Source organism: Prionailurus bengalensis, chromosome A3 (genome assembly GCF_016509475.1).
Source record: "Prionailurus bengalensis isolate Pbe53 chromosome A3, Fcat_Pben_1.1_paternal_pri, whole genome shotgun sequence".
In the NCBI taxonomy this organism is placed as follows: Eukaryota; Metazoa; Chordata; class Mammalia; order Carnivora; family Felidae; genus Prionailurus; species Prionailurus bengalensis.
The window spans coordinates 125258651-125280608 of NC_057354.1; the positions used below are offsets into that span (position 1 = coordinate 125258651).

Below are 21958 nucleotides of genomic sequence, written 5' to 3' on the forward strand. Positions count from 1 at the left end.
CAAATGGAAATAAGGAAAGTTAAACTAAACTTATTTTTGCAGTACATTCTTTGTTTGATAACTGTGTTTCTCTTAGATTTTTTGTTATTTTAGTGAGAAAAGGTATTGTGCTGAATGTTCAGTCTTTCTGTCTTTTACTCCTGAAGGATATATTTTGTCAGCACCAAAAAACCACGTATCTGCAGTACATAATAAGATTTTTTGTTCCCAGTGTTAAGTGTTCTTTTCCTCTTTCTCTCTCTCCCTCTCTTCTTCCCTCCTGTTCTGGCCCTTTGCTCCTTCCTTTCTTCCTAGTGGGGTTATTGCTCCAATACTGTAGTATATGCTTATACCAGACCTGATCGTCCAGAGTATTGTGTTATCTTTTGGGATACAAAAAACAATGAGAAATATGTTAAATATGTGAAGAGTCTCATTTCTATTACTACCTGTGGAGATTTCTGCATTTTGGCTACGAAAGCTGATGAAAATCATCCTCAGGTAAGTGTTCCTTCATTTGTTAAAGCTAAGATGGGTATGGGTTAACCTCTCCTTCTCAGGTATAGCCTCTCTACTGGCAGTACAGCAAAGTGTTGGGTCTATTGGCCATGTCTGTCTGGACCTCTGTTTTGGAAAATTATGTGATTCCATTGTGACTCTATTTTTTTTTTCCAATTAGCTAATCCATTAGCATTTCATACTCACCAGTTCAGTATGGAAGCTTTTTGTCTCTGAAACATATTTAAAATACTACCGTCTTTTTCCAAGTTAAAATTCCACAAGGAAAAATGAATATCCAGATGTCTAGTATAAATGCTCAAGAAGTTATGTAACTATGATCATTATAACACTTTGGGTAGTTTTGACATTGAGAAGTATACTTTTACTTGGAGTTACATTGCTTTAAAAATAACCGTCTCATAGTGTAAAATAAATAATATAAATAATGCCTTAAAAAGTATGAAACAATTTAAATATTTGTAGAAGCATATACATTTTTCAAAAAAGGATTATCATTATCTTTGGCTGTGTTATAAATTACTTTATTCCATTAAAAAGCATAAAGTTTTTGGTTTAAGGTGGCCATTTGAACAGCCACCTTTGGCTCTGTTCTCTCTTGAAACTTACTAAAATAACAGTAAAGGTATTTTTTTAAAAGTCATAAGCCCATAGGGACCAGAAAGAGAAAGGAAATGGTAACATAGTTTTGGGGGTTAAAGAGTGGGTGGATTAGTGGTGATTACCTTAGCAGACCTAAGAAAGCTGAATCCTAAGTCATCAATGGAGAAAGCAAAGAAGTAACCAGTTTTCATCCCAGAATCCTGAAGAGACACAGGACTTAATGGTACCTGGTAGGAGAAAGAAACAAATGGAAAAACAATTTGGAAGTACCAGAGATTATGCAGGAAGGAGAAAATTAAAAAGGCATATAAAGAGTCCTGTCTGGAGAATCTGACCAGTTCAAGAGAAAAGACCTCTAAAAGTTCTCCTATGGGGAGTTCCCAAGGAAATATCTCTGCCTCGTCACCTTACTGTGAAGACCAGTCATGAGGCTCACCCATAAACCAATAGATTACAAGCAGCTTTCAGTGTCATACTCTGAAATAGAAGCAGATAGACAAGCATTGTCAGACGTTTGAGGAAAGCATCTCATTTAACAGACACACACAAAAATAAACACAAGGAGAAAAGAATGGGGAGGAAGCAGAGATTCGGCAGGGAGAAGAACAATTCAGAAGAGTCTTTCAAATTATTAGAGTTAAGGGATACTACATCCATAAAACAAGGAAGGGATACTGTAGAAAAAGTTTTTGGAAATTACAAATATGATAATAGCAATGAAAAATTTGGCAGAAGAGTTAGAAGATAAAATCAAGGAAAACTCCTATAAAGTGGAGCAGAAAGACAAGGAAATGGAAAACAGGAGTGAATAGGTAAGAAAATCAGAGGACCAGCCCTGGAAGTTCAGTGAATAGGTAGGCAAAGAGGAGGGGAGTAATCCAAAGAGAGAAGAGACTATTCAAGAAAATTTCCCTTCGGTTTCGAGATTGAAAGTGTCTACCTCAGTGAATAAAAATATTTCCAAATCAAAACACATCATTGTGAAGTTTCAGAACACGGGATAAAAAGAAGATCCTATAAGCTTTCAGAAAGACTTCATTCGGTCAGGCATCATAATGGCATTCATCTTGTCAACAGCAATACTTTGGAGAATTGCTTTCAAAATTTTGAGGGAAAATGATTTCCCGTCTTGAATTCCATATCTGCAGCAGACTAATTAAAATGAAGGAAGGAGACTGATTGCACAGTGCTTCCAGCCTGAAGGTTATGGACGAGATTGTGCTGCTGGTGCAGGTCTGACCGCTCCTCGAGCTCGGCTGCTCCTCGGCCCTGCTCCTTGGTGTGGCCTACAGAACCAAGTGCTATAGGTACCTGAAACCTTGGGCAAAAGAGGAAAGGAGGATAGCAGCCGAGGATAAAAAGAAGCAGGTTGAGCGGAAATGGATGGAGAGAGAACCGGCAGGAGACCAAGACAACAGCATACTAAACAGCATACCTGCCTTTCTCTGGACTAGTGTGGATGAATAGAGCTTTCTGTGTTGTGTGGAAAAAAGATAAAATGAAGGTAGGACAAAGACATTTTTAGATGTATAAGGTCACCAAAAACTTACCTCCCAAGCTTTCTTAGTTACTTCAGAATATGGCCTACCAAAACGAGGAAAAGACCAAGAGGAAGAAACTGGATAACCTGACAGCAGTGGTGCATAGTGGTACCAGTTGACAGTGTGCGGCATGCCTAGGGAGTCATCAGATGACAGCAGATCACGTGGCTCCAGAGGAAACTCAAGATGAAATTAATAGAACGCTTAATGTGGTTGAACTCTTGAGAGAAGATGTACATAACTGGGAGGTAATTGGGTATAGAGAAACCAAGCAAAGAGAAAAAAGAAAGGCAGTTACCAACTACAGGGAAACCAAAATGTGATTTAGAATAAATCGTGACGTACTTACAGCTCAGCCGTGGATAGCGTTTACATAATCAAAATGATGCTTTTTAAATTAATTTTGTAATTAAATGGATATTATAATTAAAAAACTTTTAATTAAAGTATAATAACCATATTAACCCCTAAAATCCCGATCTAACAAAATTGTAAGTGGAAAGCCGGAATGGTGGAAGTGTACCCCTGTGTGATGGGAGGCTGGAAAGGGGACTGAAAGATAGTGGGAAGTGATAGTGAGAAGTCAGTAGATACTGCTCCAGATCGAAACAGAACAAAATAAGAAGTAGCATTATCAACGTGTTACTTAGGTTTGTGGAGGTAAATATCAAGAGGATGAATTAAAGGAGCTGAAAGTCATTACTCCAGGGAGCAGAAAATGGGAAGTTTTAGGGGAGGACTTCTTCTTACTCTTCAGTAAGAAGAGTTCTTAGGAACTCTTCCATTCTTTAAGCTATGAGCACGTGGATGATATGTGGATTAACAAATACAAGTTACTTGTGGTATTTTGTGGCAGTAAATCAGCTTATTTTAAGTAGTGGAAAAGTAAATTATATTTTAGTATAATTTTTGTCATTTAGTTTGTTTTTTTAAAAATTGTTTTCTTTTTTAAATTAAATTTTTATTTTAATTCCAGCATTATTAACATACAGTGTTATGTTAGTTTCAGGTGTACAATATCGTGATTCAACACTTCCATACATTTCTCAGTGCTCATTCTGATGTGTATTCTTGATGTGTAATTCCTGTCACCTGTTTCCCCCATCCCCACTCCTTTTCCCTCTGGTAACCATCAGTTTGTTTTCTATAGTTAAGAGCCTGTTTCTTGGTTTGTATCTCTCTCTCTCTGCCTTTTTTTTCTTTGCTTATTTGTTTTGTTTCTTAAATTCCACATATGAGTGAAATCATGGTATTTGTCTTTGTCCGACTTATTTCACTTAGCATCATACTCTCTAGCTCCATCCATGTTGTTGCAAATGGCACATTTTAATTTTTTTATGACTGAATAGTGTATGTGTGTGTGTGTGTGTGTATAACACATCTTCTTTATCCATTCATCTATTGATGGACACTTGGGCTGCTTCCATAGCTTGGCTATTGTAAATAATGCTGCAGTAAATATAGGAGTGCATGTATCCCTTTGAATTAGTGTTTTTGTGTTTTTTGGGTAAATACTCAGTAATGTGATTCCTGGATCATAGTGTGGTTCTATTTTTAACTTTTTGAGAAACCTTCATACTGTTTTCCACAATGGCAGCATCAGTTTACATTCCCACCAACAGTGCACAAGGGTTCATTTAATTTACATTTATGAAATTAAAGAAGTTTTTCTTGAGAAGCTGAAAAAAGAAAGAGAAAGTCTGCATGTAAGTAGTACGTAGAGAATTGGTTTATTTGAAGTCGTTATTCCAATCGGGAGAATATCTAAGTAAAATAGTATTCTTAGCACAAGATATAGAAAAGGTGATTAACAATAGAAGAATGAAATTATCACTTTAGTATGGTGTAAAGTGTGCATTATGCTTGATTATTTTACTGAATATTAATTGATAATTAATTGTGTACATGTCATTTTTATATTGCTTCAAAGGAGGAGAACGAGATGGAAACATTTGGTGCAATGGTAACAAATTAGTTCTTATATAGCTGATTATAAGATAAAAATGAATTTTGAGGTTAGAGCTGATCAGGAATTTTAGAAGTGTAAATAATGAAATGTAGCCAGTGTACTTGTGTTTCTTAGGTGAACTCTTAAAAATGACAGTGTTCCATTATATTGAGAAATCAGCCTTGGTTTAATTTTAATTCGTATATCTTTATGTTTAATGCTGTAGATTATATTTGTCTGCTATTCTTTGCACTTAACAATTTTATCAGTTATTTCCCTGTTGTGATACTTTACAGAGATAAGCATGATATATTAAGCATGATAAATATCTATTATTTCTTTCATTGTACAGAAGCAGGAATTCTGATACTCTTTGTTTTATTTGTTCACAGTTTGTGCTAGTTCTTTGTAATTCTATTGGCACACCTTTGGATCCCAAATATATTGATATTGGTAAGGAAATGTTAATGTCTATTCCCTCTTTAATCAAGTTTTATTTGTACAACTAATTTAAAAACCTAGCTATGGCATTATCAATTAAAATGGTCTTCTAAACAAGAATGACCATTTTTCCTGGTTTGCCAAGTCCAGCACCAGTTTATGCCAATTATCGTAGTCAAATTATCAATAATGCTCCACTTCACCGCATAAATATCCTGTTTAATACAATAAATTATAAGTTTACTCTAAAAGCCACAGTAATCTCATGACTATTATACTGCCATTATTTGCTTTCAATGGGAAATATACTTGTGTAGGAATTGGTATGCAATGTAATGATTAGCATGTAATAAATGGGATTATAGAAACAATTTTGCTGTTAAACCACTTTTATTATTAATAAGCTGCTTGCAAATACCTCTCTTCTATAAAAACACTTTAGCTGCTTGTAAAAGTGCATTTTCTCTTTCCAGATTTTTCTAATGAAATCAATCTATTAATAGAGACAGCTTTCAAAAATTCCTGATTTTTTTTTTGTTTGTTTTCAGAAGACATTTGTTACTTTAGAGTTACCATTCCCTCTATCCAACAATTATGAAAGTAACCATTAAAAAATTTCTCATCTAACTCTTAAGTTTTTTTGTTAAAAATCATTACCAAATATTTTGTGGCGATTTCACTTTAACTTCCAAAAGTAATGTGTTTTAAGTGTGGTAGTTTATTGGATATGGTATTAGAAAAATTATTAGACTTCAAAAATTGAAAACCCATTGAATTTTCTGAATCTGAGAGCTAGTCATTTTTTTTTTTTTCAGATTTCATATTTAACCTTCATCAAATGTTAGTGTCTCCCTTCTAAATATATTTTGCTAAACTGTTTGGGTGATACAAGCAAATGTGAGAAATACTTAATGGGCTTTCAAGATTTTATGCTGTTTAGAGTTTTGGTAACTCAATTTTATATATTGACACTTCAACTTCATATCTTACGTTCGTTGTTATAGAGGTATGTTTATATTTGTACCTGCATATATATGTATGTATGTTAGTGTTCCTTGTTAAAAGGCTTAGCTTAAAATTATTACAGACTCTTATCACAGGTATATCTTGTATTGGGAACATAACAGTCTCTAAGGGATGAATTATGCCAGTCTTTAGATTATATGTTTTTTCTTTTGATATCAAAAGTTTTAACAGAATAATGATGGTAGGGTTAGCCTCAAAGTAATTTTAATCATAGGTAGTCTTTTTTTTTTTTTTTCATAAAGCCAGATGTAAATCCTTCACCTTCATAAAATGGCAAATACTTGAGGGCATGATTATTTGTATTTTTGAGTCTTGAAACTTTTTTTTTTTTTTTGCAGTCTCGCTGGCTGAAATTTTAACAAACAGTTCTTTCATTGGTTTGCAGTAAACCGAGCCAAGGACTCAACATTTTTGTTTCATACATATCCTGTAAAATTCCTTTTTTAAGTTTGTATGCCAAATTTTTGTGAGGACTGGAGGGTAAAACAAAAAAAGTGTGTAACTGATGTTGCTCTGGAAAGTGTAATTTTTGTGCTGCTCTTCCTCCTGCCAATCTCTGTAGAAACTCTTTAAAAGAACTTTATGCATTATTATACAAGTTTAGTCTGTGGGGCTTTTGTACTATGCATGGAGGAATTGCGTGCCCTTTTCCGGTGCTCTTCCTTTGAGCTCTTAAAATACCTTTAAGAGGTATTTTAAAGGTGCGCTTCTGTTCAGAGTACTACTTTTTACTCCGCACTACAATTACTGATTTTCTTGTTTGCCTTCCCCACAAGATTTTGGACTCCTTAGAGATCTATGTCTTATTAATTTCTGTATTCCTCTAACACTGTGCCTGCCCTATAACAAATGCTTATTGAGCATATGGAAAGTACTTATTTCTATCATGAAAATGGAAAATGACACATTTATTTAGCAAAACTTCAGTGAGCTTCTGGTACTGTACTGGGTATCTGGAGTTATAAAAAATTGACTATGAAACTTCCTGTAGGATATCTAAACAAATAATGAAATGTAGTTAATCCGTTCGACACTGGTGTACTGTTCCCCCGCTGTGTGCTAGGTTGGTATCGTGCTAGGTGTTGGATAAGTGGATATTAGTGAGTAAGGACATCAGATGTATCTTTGCTACTTAGAGATGGTTTCATTTGAGCTGAATTTTGAAGGATAAGTGTTTATTCAGGTGACATTTTAAGGAGAGAAAGAAAGCAGCATTTGCAGAGAAACGAAGGCATGGAAAGTGCCTGGAAAGTACCAGGTGCCTGTGCTTTAGCCATTTTGGTGGGAGCTGGTAGGTGGCTTTCTAATGATGGTCTCTACCACATGCCTGGAGTCATGCATAGATTCTAGAGAAAGGCAGTTTGATGAAAACATGTCAGTGCAATTTCAGTTTACCAGATTTTTTAAGAGGCTGAGAAATTAGTAAGTAGGAAAGTAAGGGAACATTACAGATGTAGACATTTATTTCAGGCCTCAGCATTAAAATATTACAAGCAAGTTTTACTTATATATGAATTCCTAGGTTGTTTTAGGTTATTTTATATCCTTTGCCTGCCTAGTGACTTCTACCTATAAGTGTTAACAAAGTTCAACTAATGGAAGCGTAATTATTTCCTTAAAAATTTTTGTTTCCAATAATCATTCTAAATATTTGAAATTTTTCTTTCCAAATAATGAGTAGTTGAGAGGAACATGGAATGCTTTTATCCTGGTTGTGTTCTTTTTCTAAAACATTCTGTCTGTTAAAATTTGGATTCCTAACTTATTCCTGGGGGCTTAGTTCTAGGAAACTAAGAACTAATCCACCAGGATGGGATGGATCTTTTAATGAAAATCTAGCATAGTTTTTGTAGGTAGGATTATCTACACATATGAATTTGCTGAATTTACTCCCATACTGATCCAAAGAATGTATGTTTTAGATATATTTGTATTTGTATTTTTTTTTTGTATTGACTGATGGGTTTATATGTGACTTTATTATAAAAACCTATATAGGTAATAAAAATAAAAACAATACTAGTATCCACATCTAATACTATTATTAACCCTTAATTGGAAGCAATATGCCATCGTGGTTAAGAGCACAGATTATGGAGCCAGATTAATTGGGCTTTTGTCTCACCTCCGGTTTTCTAGCCATGCACCTCAGCAAGTTATTTAACCCCTCCCTCTTTCAGTTTCTTCATCTGCCCAGTGGGATAATAATGCTTATCTCATAGAATAGTTGTGAGTGTGAGTGAGAATATATACTATGTAATATTTTCATTATATATTAACACAATTATATATTATATAAACCAAATAATTATAGTTAATGTGTTTATAGTATATGGTATATGTACCTGATATATATATTTATTAACTTAAATATATAAATAATATATATAATATATGTAATGTAATATATATATTTAAGTTAATAAATATTGGCTTTGACATTATTATTAAGTGTTTATTCTATTCCAGAGATTTTGCCATGCTTTGTTATCTCTTTTAATCTTTAAAGCAGCTGTCTAAGATATTATCATTTCCAACTGCAGTAAGTAAACTGAGGTTCAGAGAGAATAAGTGATTTATCTAAGGCCACAGAGTTAAGCAAGTACCTGTAGTTTGAATCCAAAAGTCTGACTCTTTCCATGAACCACTAACATTTTAATTTAACCAGGCTAATGATAAGGTATTGTGATTATTTAGGATGTATCAGAGAGGAACATGAGTATAATTTATAGTTGTATGTAAATGTTGGTTAGAGGAATGCTTTTATATATGCTTAGAAAAAATTGTATTTTATTAGAAAATATTTTTTTTAATGTTTATTTTTGAGAGAGAGAGATTGAGAGAGAGAGAGGGAGAGAGGCAGACAGGTAGAGAGACAGGGAGACAGAGGATCCTAAGCAGGCTCTGTGCTGACAGCAGAGAGAGCCCAATGTGGGGCTCGAGCTCATGGAACCACGAGATCATGACCTAAGCCAAAGTCAGACACTAAACCCACTGAGCCACACAGGTGCCCCATATTAGAAAATAGTTTAAAGTTGTGAACTTATTTCAAATCCCACTAAAGGCATTATACTCATCAGCATTAGAGTGTCTGTGGTAGAATTTACTAAACATTTAGCAAATGTCTTATGATTTAGTGAGAGTGGGGTCAGAGAAAGCTGAGCAAAGCCTGGGCCTGGCATGCTCATTCTTCTCACTCAGCGCTCCCCAGGCCCTTGCTACTTTTCCAGGATCGCCTTTCGACCACTTGTTCCCTATAGGAAAGGCTTCTGGCTCCCTCTAGAGTTCAACAATAGTACGTGTTTCATATAGAAAAACCTTGACAATTGTAATGAAAAATGTTTTTAGCATGATTCAACTATACTGAATTACTTTGTATATAAAAATTCTTGAATTTGAGGGGCACCTGGGTGGCTCAGTCGGTTAAGCGGCCGACTTCGGCTCAGGTCATGATCTCGCGGTCCGTGAGTTCGAGCCCCGCGTCGGGCTCTGTGCTGACAGCTCAGAGCCTGGAGCCTGTTTTAGATTATTCTGTGTCCCCCTCTCTCTGACCCTCCCCTGTTCATGCTCTGTCTCTCCCTGTCTCAAAAATAAATAAAAAACGTTAAAAAAAAAATTCTTGAATTTGAATCACAAAGTTGGTAATCTACTCAGTTACTCTTTTATCATTAGCCTGGTTTCTGATTCTTTGTCCATTTTTTCAGTCTTTTAATGCCTTAAATGTTTACTTGGACCATGGCCAGTACTCTATAAATGGTAGCTGCTGTTAATACCATTCCTTTATTCTGGCCATATGAATAATTATTTAGCTTAATATTTAATAAAACACAAGTTTTATACTATTCTAATTATTCATGAGTTTAGAAAATGGGTACTAAAATGATCTTTTATGATGGAGTTTTGTTTTGTTTTTACATAGTTTGTGTGAATGTGTTTGCTTAGTTTTATGGTATTTAGTTTGTGTTTTGTGACCTTGGACAAGTTATTTTACTTCTTCCTCTACTTTTTAATCTTTAAGCTGATTTTATAAGGCTATGTCAAAGGGTACGCAGGTCCTACAAAGGGTAGGAGCTTAAATGTTCTCTAAGAAAAGGAATAGATGAACAAAGTTATATGGTTAGGAGAATATTTTCCTAAATTAGGAAGGAACTTTGGAGAATTTTCTTTTCTTTTTTTTAAACAGACAAAAATTAATTTTAATGATACAGCTGACTCTTGAACAACACAGGTTTGAACTGTGTGGGTCCACTTGTACACAGATTTTACCATACAGTACTCTAAATCTAGCTTCTCTTCCTCATGATTTTATTTTTTTTTAATATCTAATAGTTCTTTTTTTTAAATCAAATTTATTTATTTAAATTCAAGGTAGTTAACATACAGGGTAGTATTGGTTTCAGGCGTAGAACCCAGTGATTCGTCACTTACATGTAATGCTCCATACGCATCCCAACAAGTGCCCTCCTTAATGGCCATCACCCATTTAGCCCATCCCTGCACCCACCTCCCCTCCAGCAACCCTCAGTTTGATCTCTGTATTTAAGAGTCTCTTATGGTTTGCTTCCCTCTCTGTTTTTAATCTTATTTTTCCTTCCCTTCCTCTATGTTCGTCTGTTTTGTTTCTTAAATTCTATATATGAGTGAAATCATAGGATATTTGTCTTTTTCTGACTAACATATTTCATGTAGCATAATACACTCCAGTTCCATTCATTTTGTTGCAAATGGCAAGATTTCATTCTTTTTGATCGCTAGGTAGTATTCCGTTGTGTATATAATTTGGCTATTGCGATAGTGTTGCTATAAACACTGGGGTGCGTGTACCCCTTCAAATCAGCCTTTTTGTATACTTTGGATAAATACCTAGTAGTGTAATTCTATTTTTAATTTTTTAAGGAGCCTCCACATTGTTTTCCAGAGTGGCTGAACCAGTTTGCATTCCCACCAGCAGTGTATCTGTTGTTTCCTGAGTTGTTAATTTTAGCCATTCTGACAGGTGTGAGGTGGTATCTCACTGTGGTTTTGATTTGTATTTTCCTGATGATGAGTGATGAGCGTTTTTTCCTGTGTTTGTTAGCCATCTAGAATTTTCTTTTATAACTTAATGAGGAATTATAAGATGTGAGATCAGAGGGAAGGATAAAGGCCCAAACCAAGCAGTAATAATAATGGGGATGGGAGGAGGTAGTGGGATTGGATTTATCTCTTCATCAGTTAATTGGACATCTGGGCTATTTCAACTTTTTGGCTATTATGAACAATGCTGTTCTGAACATTTGTGTGTGAGCTTCTGTGTGGACATTTTTTTTCATTTCTCTTGGGTATATACCTAGGAGTGGAGTTGGTGGGGCCTGTGGTAACTCTATATTTAGCAAATGGAGAAACTGCCAAACTATTTTTCAAAGTGGATGCACTACTATTTCCCTACCATTTCTCTACGTCCTTGGCAATACTTGTTATTGGCTGACTTTTTGATTGTAGCCATTATAGTGGGTTTGAAGTGGTATGTCATTGTGGTTTTGATTTGCATTTGCTTGATGGCTAATGATATTGGACATCTTTTTCCTTTGCTTAGTGACTGTATATCTTCATTGGAAAAATGTCTATTCAGATCCTTTGACCATTTTTTAATTGGGTTTTTTGTCTTTTTTATTATTGAGTTGTGAGAGATCTTTATATATTCTAGAAATAATTCCTTATCACATATACGATTTACAAACATTTTCTTCCATTCTGTGGGTTGTCTTTTCACTTTTTTGATGGTGTCCTTTGAAGCACAAATGTTTTAAATTTGATGAAGTCCAGTTTATCTACTTTTTCTTTTGTTGCTGGTGCTTTTGGTGTCATATCTAAGAAACTCTTGCCTAATCCAAGGTCACAAAGATTTATTTCTAAGGTTCACCCCCCGCCTCCCTAAGATTTCTACAGTAATTTTAGCTCTTACATTTAGGTCTTTGATCCATTTTCATGTAATATTTTTGTATGGTCCTACAAGCTTTCGATTATGTTTTTTGATTTTAGAGACTGCATGTTGGGTATATTGTCTGAAATGAGGAGTTGAATACAGTGGTCACTGAATTCCTTTGCAGCACAAACATTCTGTGATTCTGTGTAACTGTAACCTAATTGTTTTAATGCTCTTTTAAATAGTACCATTATTTGTTGCAATGACCAAAACCCATGTGATAGCAGCTTCAAAAGAAGCATTTTATACCTGGCAATATCGTGTGGCAAAGAAGCTCACAGCATTGGAAATTAATCAGATCACGCGGTCTCGGAAAGAAGGGAGAGAAAGGTATATCTTTTGATACATAGTTTTTAGTAACTCAGCCATATCACATTTAAACCAGACATAGTTAATTCTAAATTGTCATGCTTGAGAACTGTAAATTGTTTTGATTACTAGAAATAATACTTTCCAATTCAAAATCTTTCAAAATCTTTCAAATTATTTGTTTAAATTGATCAAAATAAATAAGAAGGGGTGTGGTATAATAAAAGAAAGCCCTTAGAGATTAAAACTGGACGTCTGTGGGTTTTTTTTTTTTATAAATTTTTTTTTTAACGTTTTATTTATTTTTGAGACAGAGAGAGACAGAGTATGAATGGGAAGAGTCAGAGAGAGAGGGAGACACAGAATCTGAAACAGGCTCCAGGCTCTGAGCTGTCAGCACAGAGCCCAACGCGGTGCTCAAACTCACAGACTGCGAGATCGTGACCTGAGCCGAAGTCGGCCTCCCAGCTGACTGAGCCACCCAGCCGCCCCAGAAGTCTGTGTTTTTATAAGGAAATAGCTATTCTCTCGCACCTACTCTCACCATGTTAGGGTTATTATGCTATACTTGAAATACGATTATTCAACTGAATGTCTGACCAAAGCTTCATTCTTATGGGTTAGTGGCACAGGTTGTTCTGGGAGAGTGGGGGTGATCCTAGTATCAGCCACCATAGGATAGGCGGGTTCTTAGACACAGATAAGGAGGAGGTCTTCAGGTAGGGTGAACTGGTTACTTGGGCTTCTTTTTCTTGCCCTGGATTCCAGGGAGTTGGGTTAAATGATAGAGAGGGCTCTACTACATAGAGAAGTTAGGACTAGGATGGGGGGATTCCTGTGATAAGTTTCAAGGTGTAGATGTGTTTACTGAGTTTTTGTAAGTTATATTATCTCTGTTGCTGATATTCTGTATTTTACCCACTTGTTGTTACCCTAAGCCTGCCTTTATGTATGTATGTATGTATGTATGTATGTATGTATGTATTTTAAAGTTTATTTATTTTGAGAGAGATAGTGCGAGCAGGGGAGAGGCAGAGAAGGAGAGGGAGAGAGAGAGAATCCCAAGCAGGCTATGCACTGCCAACACAGAGCCCTACACAAGCTGGAACCATGACCCTTGAGATCACAACCTGAGCCAAAATCAGAGGCTTAACTGACTGAGCCACCCAGATGCCCCACCCTAAACCTTTAAATAAAGCATTTTGTTGAGTGCTTTAACCTAATAATTCTTAATCAGGGCTTAGACCTCTGTTGGGAGTGGGCACTGGAGGTTATGTCAGAAACCCTGGGTTGCTTTTTCAGATCATCTTCCCTCACACATGCTTGCTGTCTTAATGCAATCTTCCCTTTCCTTTAAGATTCACTCAGGTACTAAGATAGGAGAAATGTCCCTAGTAAAAATATTCTGGATGCATGAATTCATGTGGAAGCAAAACAAACAAACAAAAAAATTGAAAAATACTCTATCTTCTCAGTAGGAAGAATCTTTGGCCTTTTTCAGGACAGCATGTGGCAGTGGTAGCAATAATAAGCAAGAGAACTGCCATCTGCAGGGAGAAGGCAGATCTAAGGACAAAGTTGGGACAGAAAAGTCTAGCCTCTCCATAGAGTGAGTGTCCTGGGAGCCAGCTGAAGATATTCTGGCTTTAAGATGGCAGCATTTCCTTGTATTTCTATGTGGGATATGACTGGGCAGGTTCTCTCTGGACCTCACTTTCCTCATCTGTAAAATATCTTTGATGATAGTGATAACAGCCAACACTGAATACTTCTTACCTGCCAGATACTCCAGTAAGCCTAGTGAGTACTCTCATTAATCCTGTTTCACAGACAAGAGACTAGACACGTGAGCTTAAATTATTTGCCAGAGGTCACTAGCTGATAAGTAGAGATGGGACATAAAGCCAGGTTGATCTGGCTCTGAAGCACTTCACTCAGATTGGCCTTTCTTGTAGTACCCTGCTTGTTTTAAGAGGGGGAAGGGGGTCACGTGATCTCTTGAGAGCCCTCCTATTCTAACCGTTGACTTTTATTTTGTGATAACTAGTAGAAATAGTGGCTGGATATACTTAATAGAAATGTTGGGGCGCCTGGGTGGCGCAGTCGGTTAAGCGTCCGACTTTAGCCAGGTCACGATCTCGCGGTCCGTGAGTTCGAGCCCCGCGTCAGGCTCTGGGCTGATGGCTCGGAGCCTGGAGACTGTTTCCGATTCTGTGTCTCCCTCTCTCTCTGCCCCTCCCCGTTCATGCTCTGTCTCTCTCTGTCCCAAAAAAAAAAAAAAAAGAAATGTAGTAAAATACAGAAGCACGGCACCTCTAATTTATTTCTTTTTAAAATATATTTTCTTTCTGTCTTTAATACATTTCTGTTAAATTTAACATTTAATCTCCTTATTGATCAAAGTACAATTATGATTTCAGTTTAACAATGATAAAATCTCATGGTATTTTCGAGATAGAAAATGGCTTGATTTTCTTATGATTATATTACATTTATGATTTCTTGATGATCAGGCTTTGTGCATATGTACTTTACAAATATCATTTTATTTATGCCTCTTAAAAAAAACCCTGCAAAAGGTTGCCCTTACTTCCACATGGAGAAATTGAGGATCAGAGAAGTTAAGTGACTTGCCCAGGGCCTCATAGGTACTCTATGTTGTATCTTCCCTGTTCACCTCCACTTGTTTTAATGATTTTCCAGCAGACATAGAGCACCTGGCAGTATATGGCACTGTGCTAGGCACTAGAGATACAGCCTTTGGTTCCGGGAAACCCACCAACTAGAGAGAGAGGTAAACTAGTGGAGATACTATGGTGTGAATAGTATTATAATGAAGGTATCAGAGAGATGGGCAGAGTCCAAAAGTAGTCATCATCATCACACAGGGAACATAGGGAACAATTCTTTAGTTCAGAACAAAAATTCCATTAATTAGAGCTTCCCAAATACATTTAGGCTTTACCTTTATGTATTTTTTAGAATTTTTATTAATTTTTTTAATGTTTTATTTTATTTTTTGAGAGATGGAGAGAGAGAGCACGAGCAGGGGAGGGGCAGACAGAGAGGGAGACCTATAATCCGAAGCAGACTCCAAGCTCTGAGCTGTTAGCACAGAGCCCGATGGGGGCTTGAACCCACGAATGCGAGATCATGACCTGAGCTTAAGTTGGACACTCAGCCAGCTAAGCCACCCTGGCAGTCCTAAATTTTTTTTAACATTTATTTATTTTTGAGAGACAGAGACAGAGCAAGCAGGGGAAGGGCAGAGAGACAGAGACAGAATCCGAAGCAGGCTCCAGGCTTTGTGCTGATAGCTCAGAGCCTGATGCGGGGCTTGAATCCACAGCATTGTGAGGTCATGACCTGAGCTGAAGTCAGACACTTAACTGACTGAACCACCCAGACGCCCCTAGGCTTCACCTTTATTGAGCACATTATTAGACAGGAAATTACGGAGAAACAACAGAGAAACTTACTTAGTGTATCAGAAGTTATTCCTGACATTCATTTGGAGAATAAGGTAAAATAGCTGTTGGGTCTTAATGAAATTCATTGAAAATATGTGATTCAATGTTCAAATATATTTTCGACCTAGCTTTCAGGAACATATTACTTGCATAACTAGGAAACACCTGGTAGGTAGTTTCTACCTTATTATGATTGAGTTGTGTCAAGAACTCTTTTTAAAAAAAAATTTTTTTTAATGTTTTTATTGATTTTTGAAGGAGAGAGAGACAGAGCATGAGACGGGGAGGAGCAGAGAGAGAGGGAGACATAGAATTTGAAGACTGGAGCAGGCTCTAAACTGTCAGCACAGAGCCCTGTGCGGGGCTCGAACTCACGAACTGTGAGATCATGACCTGAGCCGAAGTCAGACGCTTAACTGACTGAGTCACCCAGGCGCCCCAAGTTGTGTCAAGAACTCTTTAAAATAATCAGGACATTTATGTTACATAACAGTATTCATTGGTGACATTCAACCTAATTATTCTAGAGATTATGAAACGGTATAACCTGTACTTAGACTATCTTTGAAATTCTGACTTTTTTTTTCCAGAATTTATCATGTGGATGATACTCCTTCTGGATCAGTGGATGGGGTGCTTGACTATAGTAAAGCCATTCAAGTAAGTGATCTTATTGCCAGCAAATGTTAATATCTGTAGATTTGGAAGTACTGTAATTTTAGTTTAAGATCTGAAAAAGAATTTGTTTTTAGTGAATAGCATCATATTCTGGTAATTCTTAAAAAAAATTTCTGTTCTGAAAACCTTTTTCTAGGTGTGCTGTGATTTTTCCTTCTTTGGATTTTTAAAAACATTTTTGTTTTTTTTCTTATTCTTTTTTAAAATTTTAGAGAGAGAGAGCGTGAGAGGGGGAGAGGGGCAGAGGGAGAGAGAGAATCTTAAGCAGGCTCCACGCTGAGTGTGGAGCTCCAATCCATGATGCTGGGCTCAATCCCATAACCACGAGATCATGACCTGAGCTAAAATCAAGAGTCGGACACTCAACTGACTTGAGCCACCAGAGGCCCCTAAAAACATTTTTGAAATAATTATAGGCTCATGGGAGGTTGTACAGATAGCTTAGAACCTTTTTACCCCACTTCCCAATGGTGACATCTTCTATAACTGTAGTATAATATCAAAAGCAGGAAATTGACATTGATAATGACACCATTAACTGGACTCCCACCGGATTCCTTACTCAGTTTTCACTAGTTTATGCATGTACATGTGTGCGTGTGGTTTTATGGAATCTTACCATCATGAAAGAACTTGCCTCATGCTATTTCTTCATTTTCACACTTGTTCTCCACCCCATCCCTGCTCCACTGGCAACCACTCATCTGTTTCCATTTCTGGTTTTGTCACTCTGAGAATTCTTTAAATGAATGGAATCATGTGGCATGTAACCTTTTGAGATTGGCTTTTCCTCACTAAGCATAAGCTCTTGAGACTCGTCCAGCTTGTTGCTGTGCCATGCTGTTTCCCCTTCCTCATTCTGGCACGGTCTGGCCCTTCTGTCATCTGTTCATCTTTTATGACTGAGCTCAGGTTTCCATCTCCCTGCGTACTTCTGTGTAAATGAGATGTTCCTTCCTCTGTTGCTCTCCTAGATCCTGAGCGTACCGCTACTTTTATTAATTAGGTGTTCAGCTCGCTTTCTTCCCCAGTAGGCTTTTGAGTAATCCCTGAGGGGAAAGATTTTATTCGAGTGTCTTCAGTGCTTAGTTCAGCATCTTGCACATAGTAGGTGCTCAGTAAGTGAATGTTTAAGTTAATAAATATATTGAAGTATTCTTCTTAGTGAATTGCATACTACCTTATACCAGATTAGTCACTCAATAAATATTTGTTAAAGAATAATAATTGATTTATTTTAGGGCACCCGGGATCCAATTTGTGCCATAACTGCATCTGATAAGACACTGATCGTGGTAAGTTCTTAAAAAACTGATTTTATGAATAATAATTGTTTAAATTATAAAAATAGAGTAAAGTAATATGTTTTGGATTTGAATATCATCTTGTGGGCACCAAGTTTTCTAAGCCCAAAGTAGTAAATAAGAAATTTTTAAAGACTGCCTCACAAATTGTTAATTATTTGCAAAAATAACTATTAATAAATGCAGTAGAATAGTGGCCAACTGGGGAGAGTTTGACACCGGCTTGCATGAGCCACACAAGGGTTGGCAGGTGTCGAGTGGATTGGATAGTGGTAGTAGGTCTTAGAAAGCTTCCTTCTGTATGTGGCCCACTATTTGGTGTTGGAGAAAGTGCTTTGGCTCAGCTATTTTCATAAGACTTAAAATGAAGAGGTGGTGTGTTTGCTAACCAGTAAAAAAAAAAAAAGTCTAGGGCAAATTTTTGCTGAATTTTTCAAATAAAATGAATGTAATGGTGGCTTTTCTTGAGCTCTGGCATTTGAAAATACTAATTTTAGAACTAAATGTTTACTTTAATATAATGGTGGTGGAGTCATTGAATTTCAGTTGTGTAAACATAGCCTTAGTGGTGTATGTTTACAGTTCTAGTTATGTTCTTTAGCCATTAGATAATTTTTGGGGGGACAAAATCTTAAGAATGTATTATTGTTTTTCCTCATCAAGTGAATTTGGTGTATTTTTGAAGCAGTTTGTCTTATGGAGCCTCTTTTTTCTTTTTAGAGTCTTTGCTCAATGGCAGGGGTTTTTGGTTATGCTAGTGGTGTTTCTGACATTAGCAAAAATAAAATAACATGCAACTCATATCAATCACGAAAATTGACATAATTAATGACAGTCTACCTATAACATACACACTTGAATGGTTTTAATACCAGCCAGAAAGTTTAATGGAGAAAATATCTTCTGCATTTAAAATTTCACTGTTGAAATGTAAAAGGTTTTAGAATCATTACTTTTTCAAACCTTTAAAGCCAAAGGGCCCCCTTTTTCAAAAACAAAATCTTTTTTCCTACCCCAATATGGTAAATCTTCCAAAACCCATACCTCCCTTTTATACACTAAACAATATTCTCCCCCTCCTCCTTCCACCCTTTCTGATAGGCCCTTCTTGAGAATCACGCTGCAAAAGCGGTGCTCCACTGATTAAAAAGGGGAGAGGGAAAGATGGCCTGAGCCGAGCCTTCCGCTTTGTCCCATTGCCATGGCCAGAGGAACAGAAGGGTTTGGAAACCAGAGTTCGCTCTTGTCTGTTATACCAACTATTGATCTGTCAGCATTAAGTTTGCACAGAGTTACACTGAAACTTCTATTCTTTTATTTTTTATTTTTATTGTTTTTGAGTATTCTTTTTTTTAATTTAATTTTTTATTTTTTTTTAATTTTTTTTTTTAACATTTATTTATTTTTGAGACAGAGAGAGACAGAGCATGAACGGGGGAGGGTCAGAGAGAGAGAGGGAGACACAGAATCTGAAACAGGCTCCAGGCTCTGAGCTGTCAGCACAGAGCCCGACGCGGGGCTCGAACTCACGGACCGTGAGATCATGACCTGAGCTGAAGTCGGCCGCTTAACCGACTGAGCCACCCAGGTGCCCCTTATTTTTAATTTTTTAAAAATTTACATCCAAATTAGTTGGCATATAGTGCAACAATGATTTCAGGAGTAGATTCTTTAGTGCCCCTTACCCATTTAGCCCATAGCCCCTCCCCCAACCCCTCCAGTAACCCTCAGTTTATTCTCCATATTTATGAGTCTCTTCTGTTTTGTCCCCCTCCCTGTTTTTATATTATTTTTGTTTCCCTTCCCTTAGATTCATCTGTTTTGTCTCTTAAAGTCCTCATATGAGTGAAGTCATATGATTTTTGTCTTTCTCTGACTGACTAATTTCACTTAGCATAATACCCTCCAGTTCCATCCACATAGTTGCAAATGGCAAGATTTCATTCTTTTTGATTGCCAAGTAATACTCCATTGTATATATATACCACATCTTCTTTATCCATTCATCCATCGATGGGCTCTTTCCATAATTTGGCTATTGTTGATAGTGCTGCTATAAACATGGGGGTGCATGTGTCCCTTTGAAACAGCACACCTGTATCCCTTGGATAAATGCCTAGTAGTGCAATTGCTGGGTCATAGGGTAGTTCTATTTTTAGTTTTTTTGAGGAACCTCCATACTGTTTTCCAGAGTGGCTGCACCAGCTTGCATTCCCGACTGTTTTATTTTTAAACATATTTTTTGGAATCTTTAATCAGCTTTTAATGTAATATTTTATGTCTTGAGACTTCCTTACATATTCTAGAGAGATACCCACTTTGTTAGGTACATGATTTGCAAATATTCTTCCAATTTTTACTTTGTCTTTTTTCTTCTCCTAACAAGGTCATTCACAGAGAAAAAATTTTGATTTTTGTGAATTCCGGCGTATCAGTTTTCTCTTTTAAGGGTCATGCTTTTGGTGTGTCAGTTCTAAGCTTCTGCCTAGCCTCATTTATATTCTTTTTAAAAATTTTTTTATTTAGGGGAACCTGGGTGGCTTAGTCTGTTGAGTGTCTGACTTCGGCTCAGGTCATGATCTCACTGTTCATGGGTTCGAGCTTCGTGTTGGGCTCTGTGCTGACAGCTCGGAACCTGGAGCCTGCTTCAGATTCTGTATCTCCTTGTCCCTCTGCCCTCCCCCACTCATACTCTGTCTCTCTTTCAAAAATAAATATCAAAAAAAATTTTTTTTAATTTATTTAAATCCAGGTCAGTTAACATAATTGTAATAGTGGTTTTGGAAGTAGAACCCAGTGATTCATCACTTACATATAACACCCAGTGCTCATTCCAACAAGTGTCCTCTTTAATGGCCATCACCCACTGAGCCTACCTCCCACCAGCGTCCTCCATCAACCCTGTTTGTTCTTTGTATTTAAGAGTCTCTTACGGTTTTCCTCCCTCTCTGTTTTTATCTTATTTTCCTTCCCTACCCTTATGTATATCTGTTGTGTTTCTTGAATTCCACATATGAATCAAATCATGCAATGTCTTTCTCTCACTGACTTATTTCGCTTAGCTTTATACATTCTAGTTACCTCCACATTGTTGCAAATGGCAAGATTTTAGTCTTTCTGATCACCAGGTAATATTCCATTGTATATATATACACCACATCTTTTTTTTTTTTTTTCTCCACTATTCATAGAACAGTTTATTGACCTACCTCATCTGGCAGGCCGTGGGCCCCTTCTGACCAGGAGAAGTGTCAGTCTTATAACACATCTACTTTATCCATTCATCAGTAGATGGACATTTGGGCTCTTTCCATAATTAGCTATTGTTGATAGCGCTGCTATAAACATTGGGGTGCATGTGCCCCTTAAAATCAGTCTTTTTGTATCCTTTGGATAAATACCTAGTAGTACAACTGCTGGGTTGTAGGGTAGCTTTATTTTTAATCTTTAAAAAATTTTTGAGGAACCTCCATACTGTTTTCCAGAGTGGCTGCACCAGTTTGCATTCCCACCAGCAGCACAAAAGAGTTCCCCTTTCTCTGCAGCCTCACCACATCTGTTTTTTCCTGAGTTAATTTTAGCCATTCTAACACATTTAAACTAATACTCATTGTATCACTGCTTCTGATCATCTCCATTTGCCACTAACTAGTATCAGGTAGATGGCTATAGGATAAAAACGTGGACTTTCAGAAACCACTGTTTCATATGGTGATCTTATATTGATTTTTCATTCATGGTGAAATTTAATGCAATAAGTGCTTTATATTTTAGCTTTTATTTCTTTTTTTTTTTTTAATTTTTTTTTTTCAACGTTTATTTATTTTTGGGACAGAGAGAGACAGAGCATGAATGAGGGAGGGGCAGAGAGAGAGGGAGTCACAGAATCGGAAACAGGCTCCAGGCTCTGAGCCATCAGCCCAGAGCCCGACGCGGGGCTCGAACTCCCGGACCGCGAGATCGTGACCTGGCTGAAGTCAGACGCTTAACCGACTGCGCCACCCAGGCGCCCCTATATTTTAGCTTTTAATGTACCTTAAATATTAACCTAGACAACAACTATAAGTCACCTTTGTTATTTCTTCCTTGTGGTATAAGGAGTTATGTATTACTGAACAGCTAAGTTTCTGACTTCTTTCTTGAATGCTGCATGAAAAAAAATTACATCACCTTCA

The 21958-nt window shown here is 36.7% G+C and overlaps 1 protein-coding gene and 1 pseudogene across 4 annotated transcripts in view; both read left to right on the plus strand.

Moving 5' to 3' along the window:
• The window catches only part of WDR35 (WD repeat domain 35), a 60875-nt gene that overhangs the window by 17491 nt on the left and 21426 nt on the right, over window positions 1–21958 (plus strand). For 3 of the 4 annotated variants that reach the window (XM_043604470.1, XM_043604472.1, XM_043604471.1), the window contains 5 exons: window positions 295–480; window positions 4983–5043; window positions 12208–12352; window positions 16392–16461; window positions 17721–17774. In XM_043604470.1, the coding sequence (XP_043460405.1) occupies window positions 295–480; window positions 4983–5043; window positions 12208–12352; window positions 16392–16461; window positions 17721–17774 (516 nt within the window). Of the gene's footprint in view, window positions 1–294; window positions 481–4572; window positions 4606–4982; window positions 5044–12207; window positions 12353–16391; window positions 16462–17720; window positions 17775–21958 lie in introns of all 4 variants that reach the window. The other variant, XM_043604473.1, reaches the window with a different exon arrangement.
• LOC122497426 lies at window positions 488–3827 on the plus strand (annotated as a pseudogene).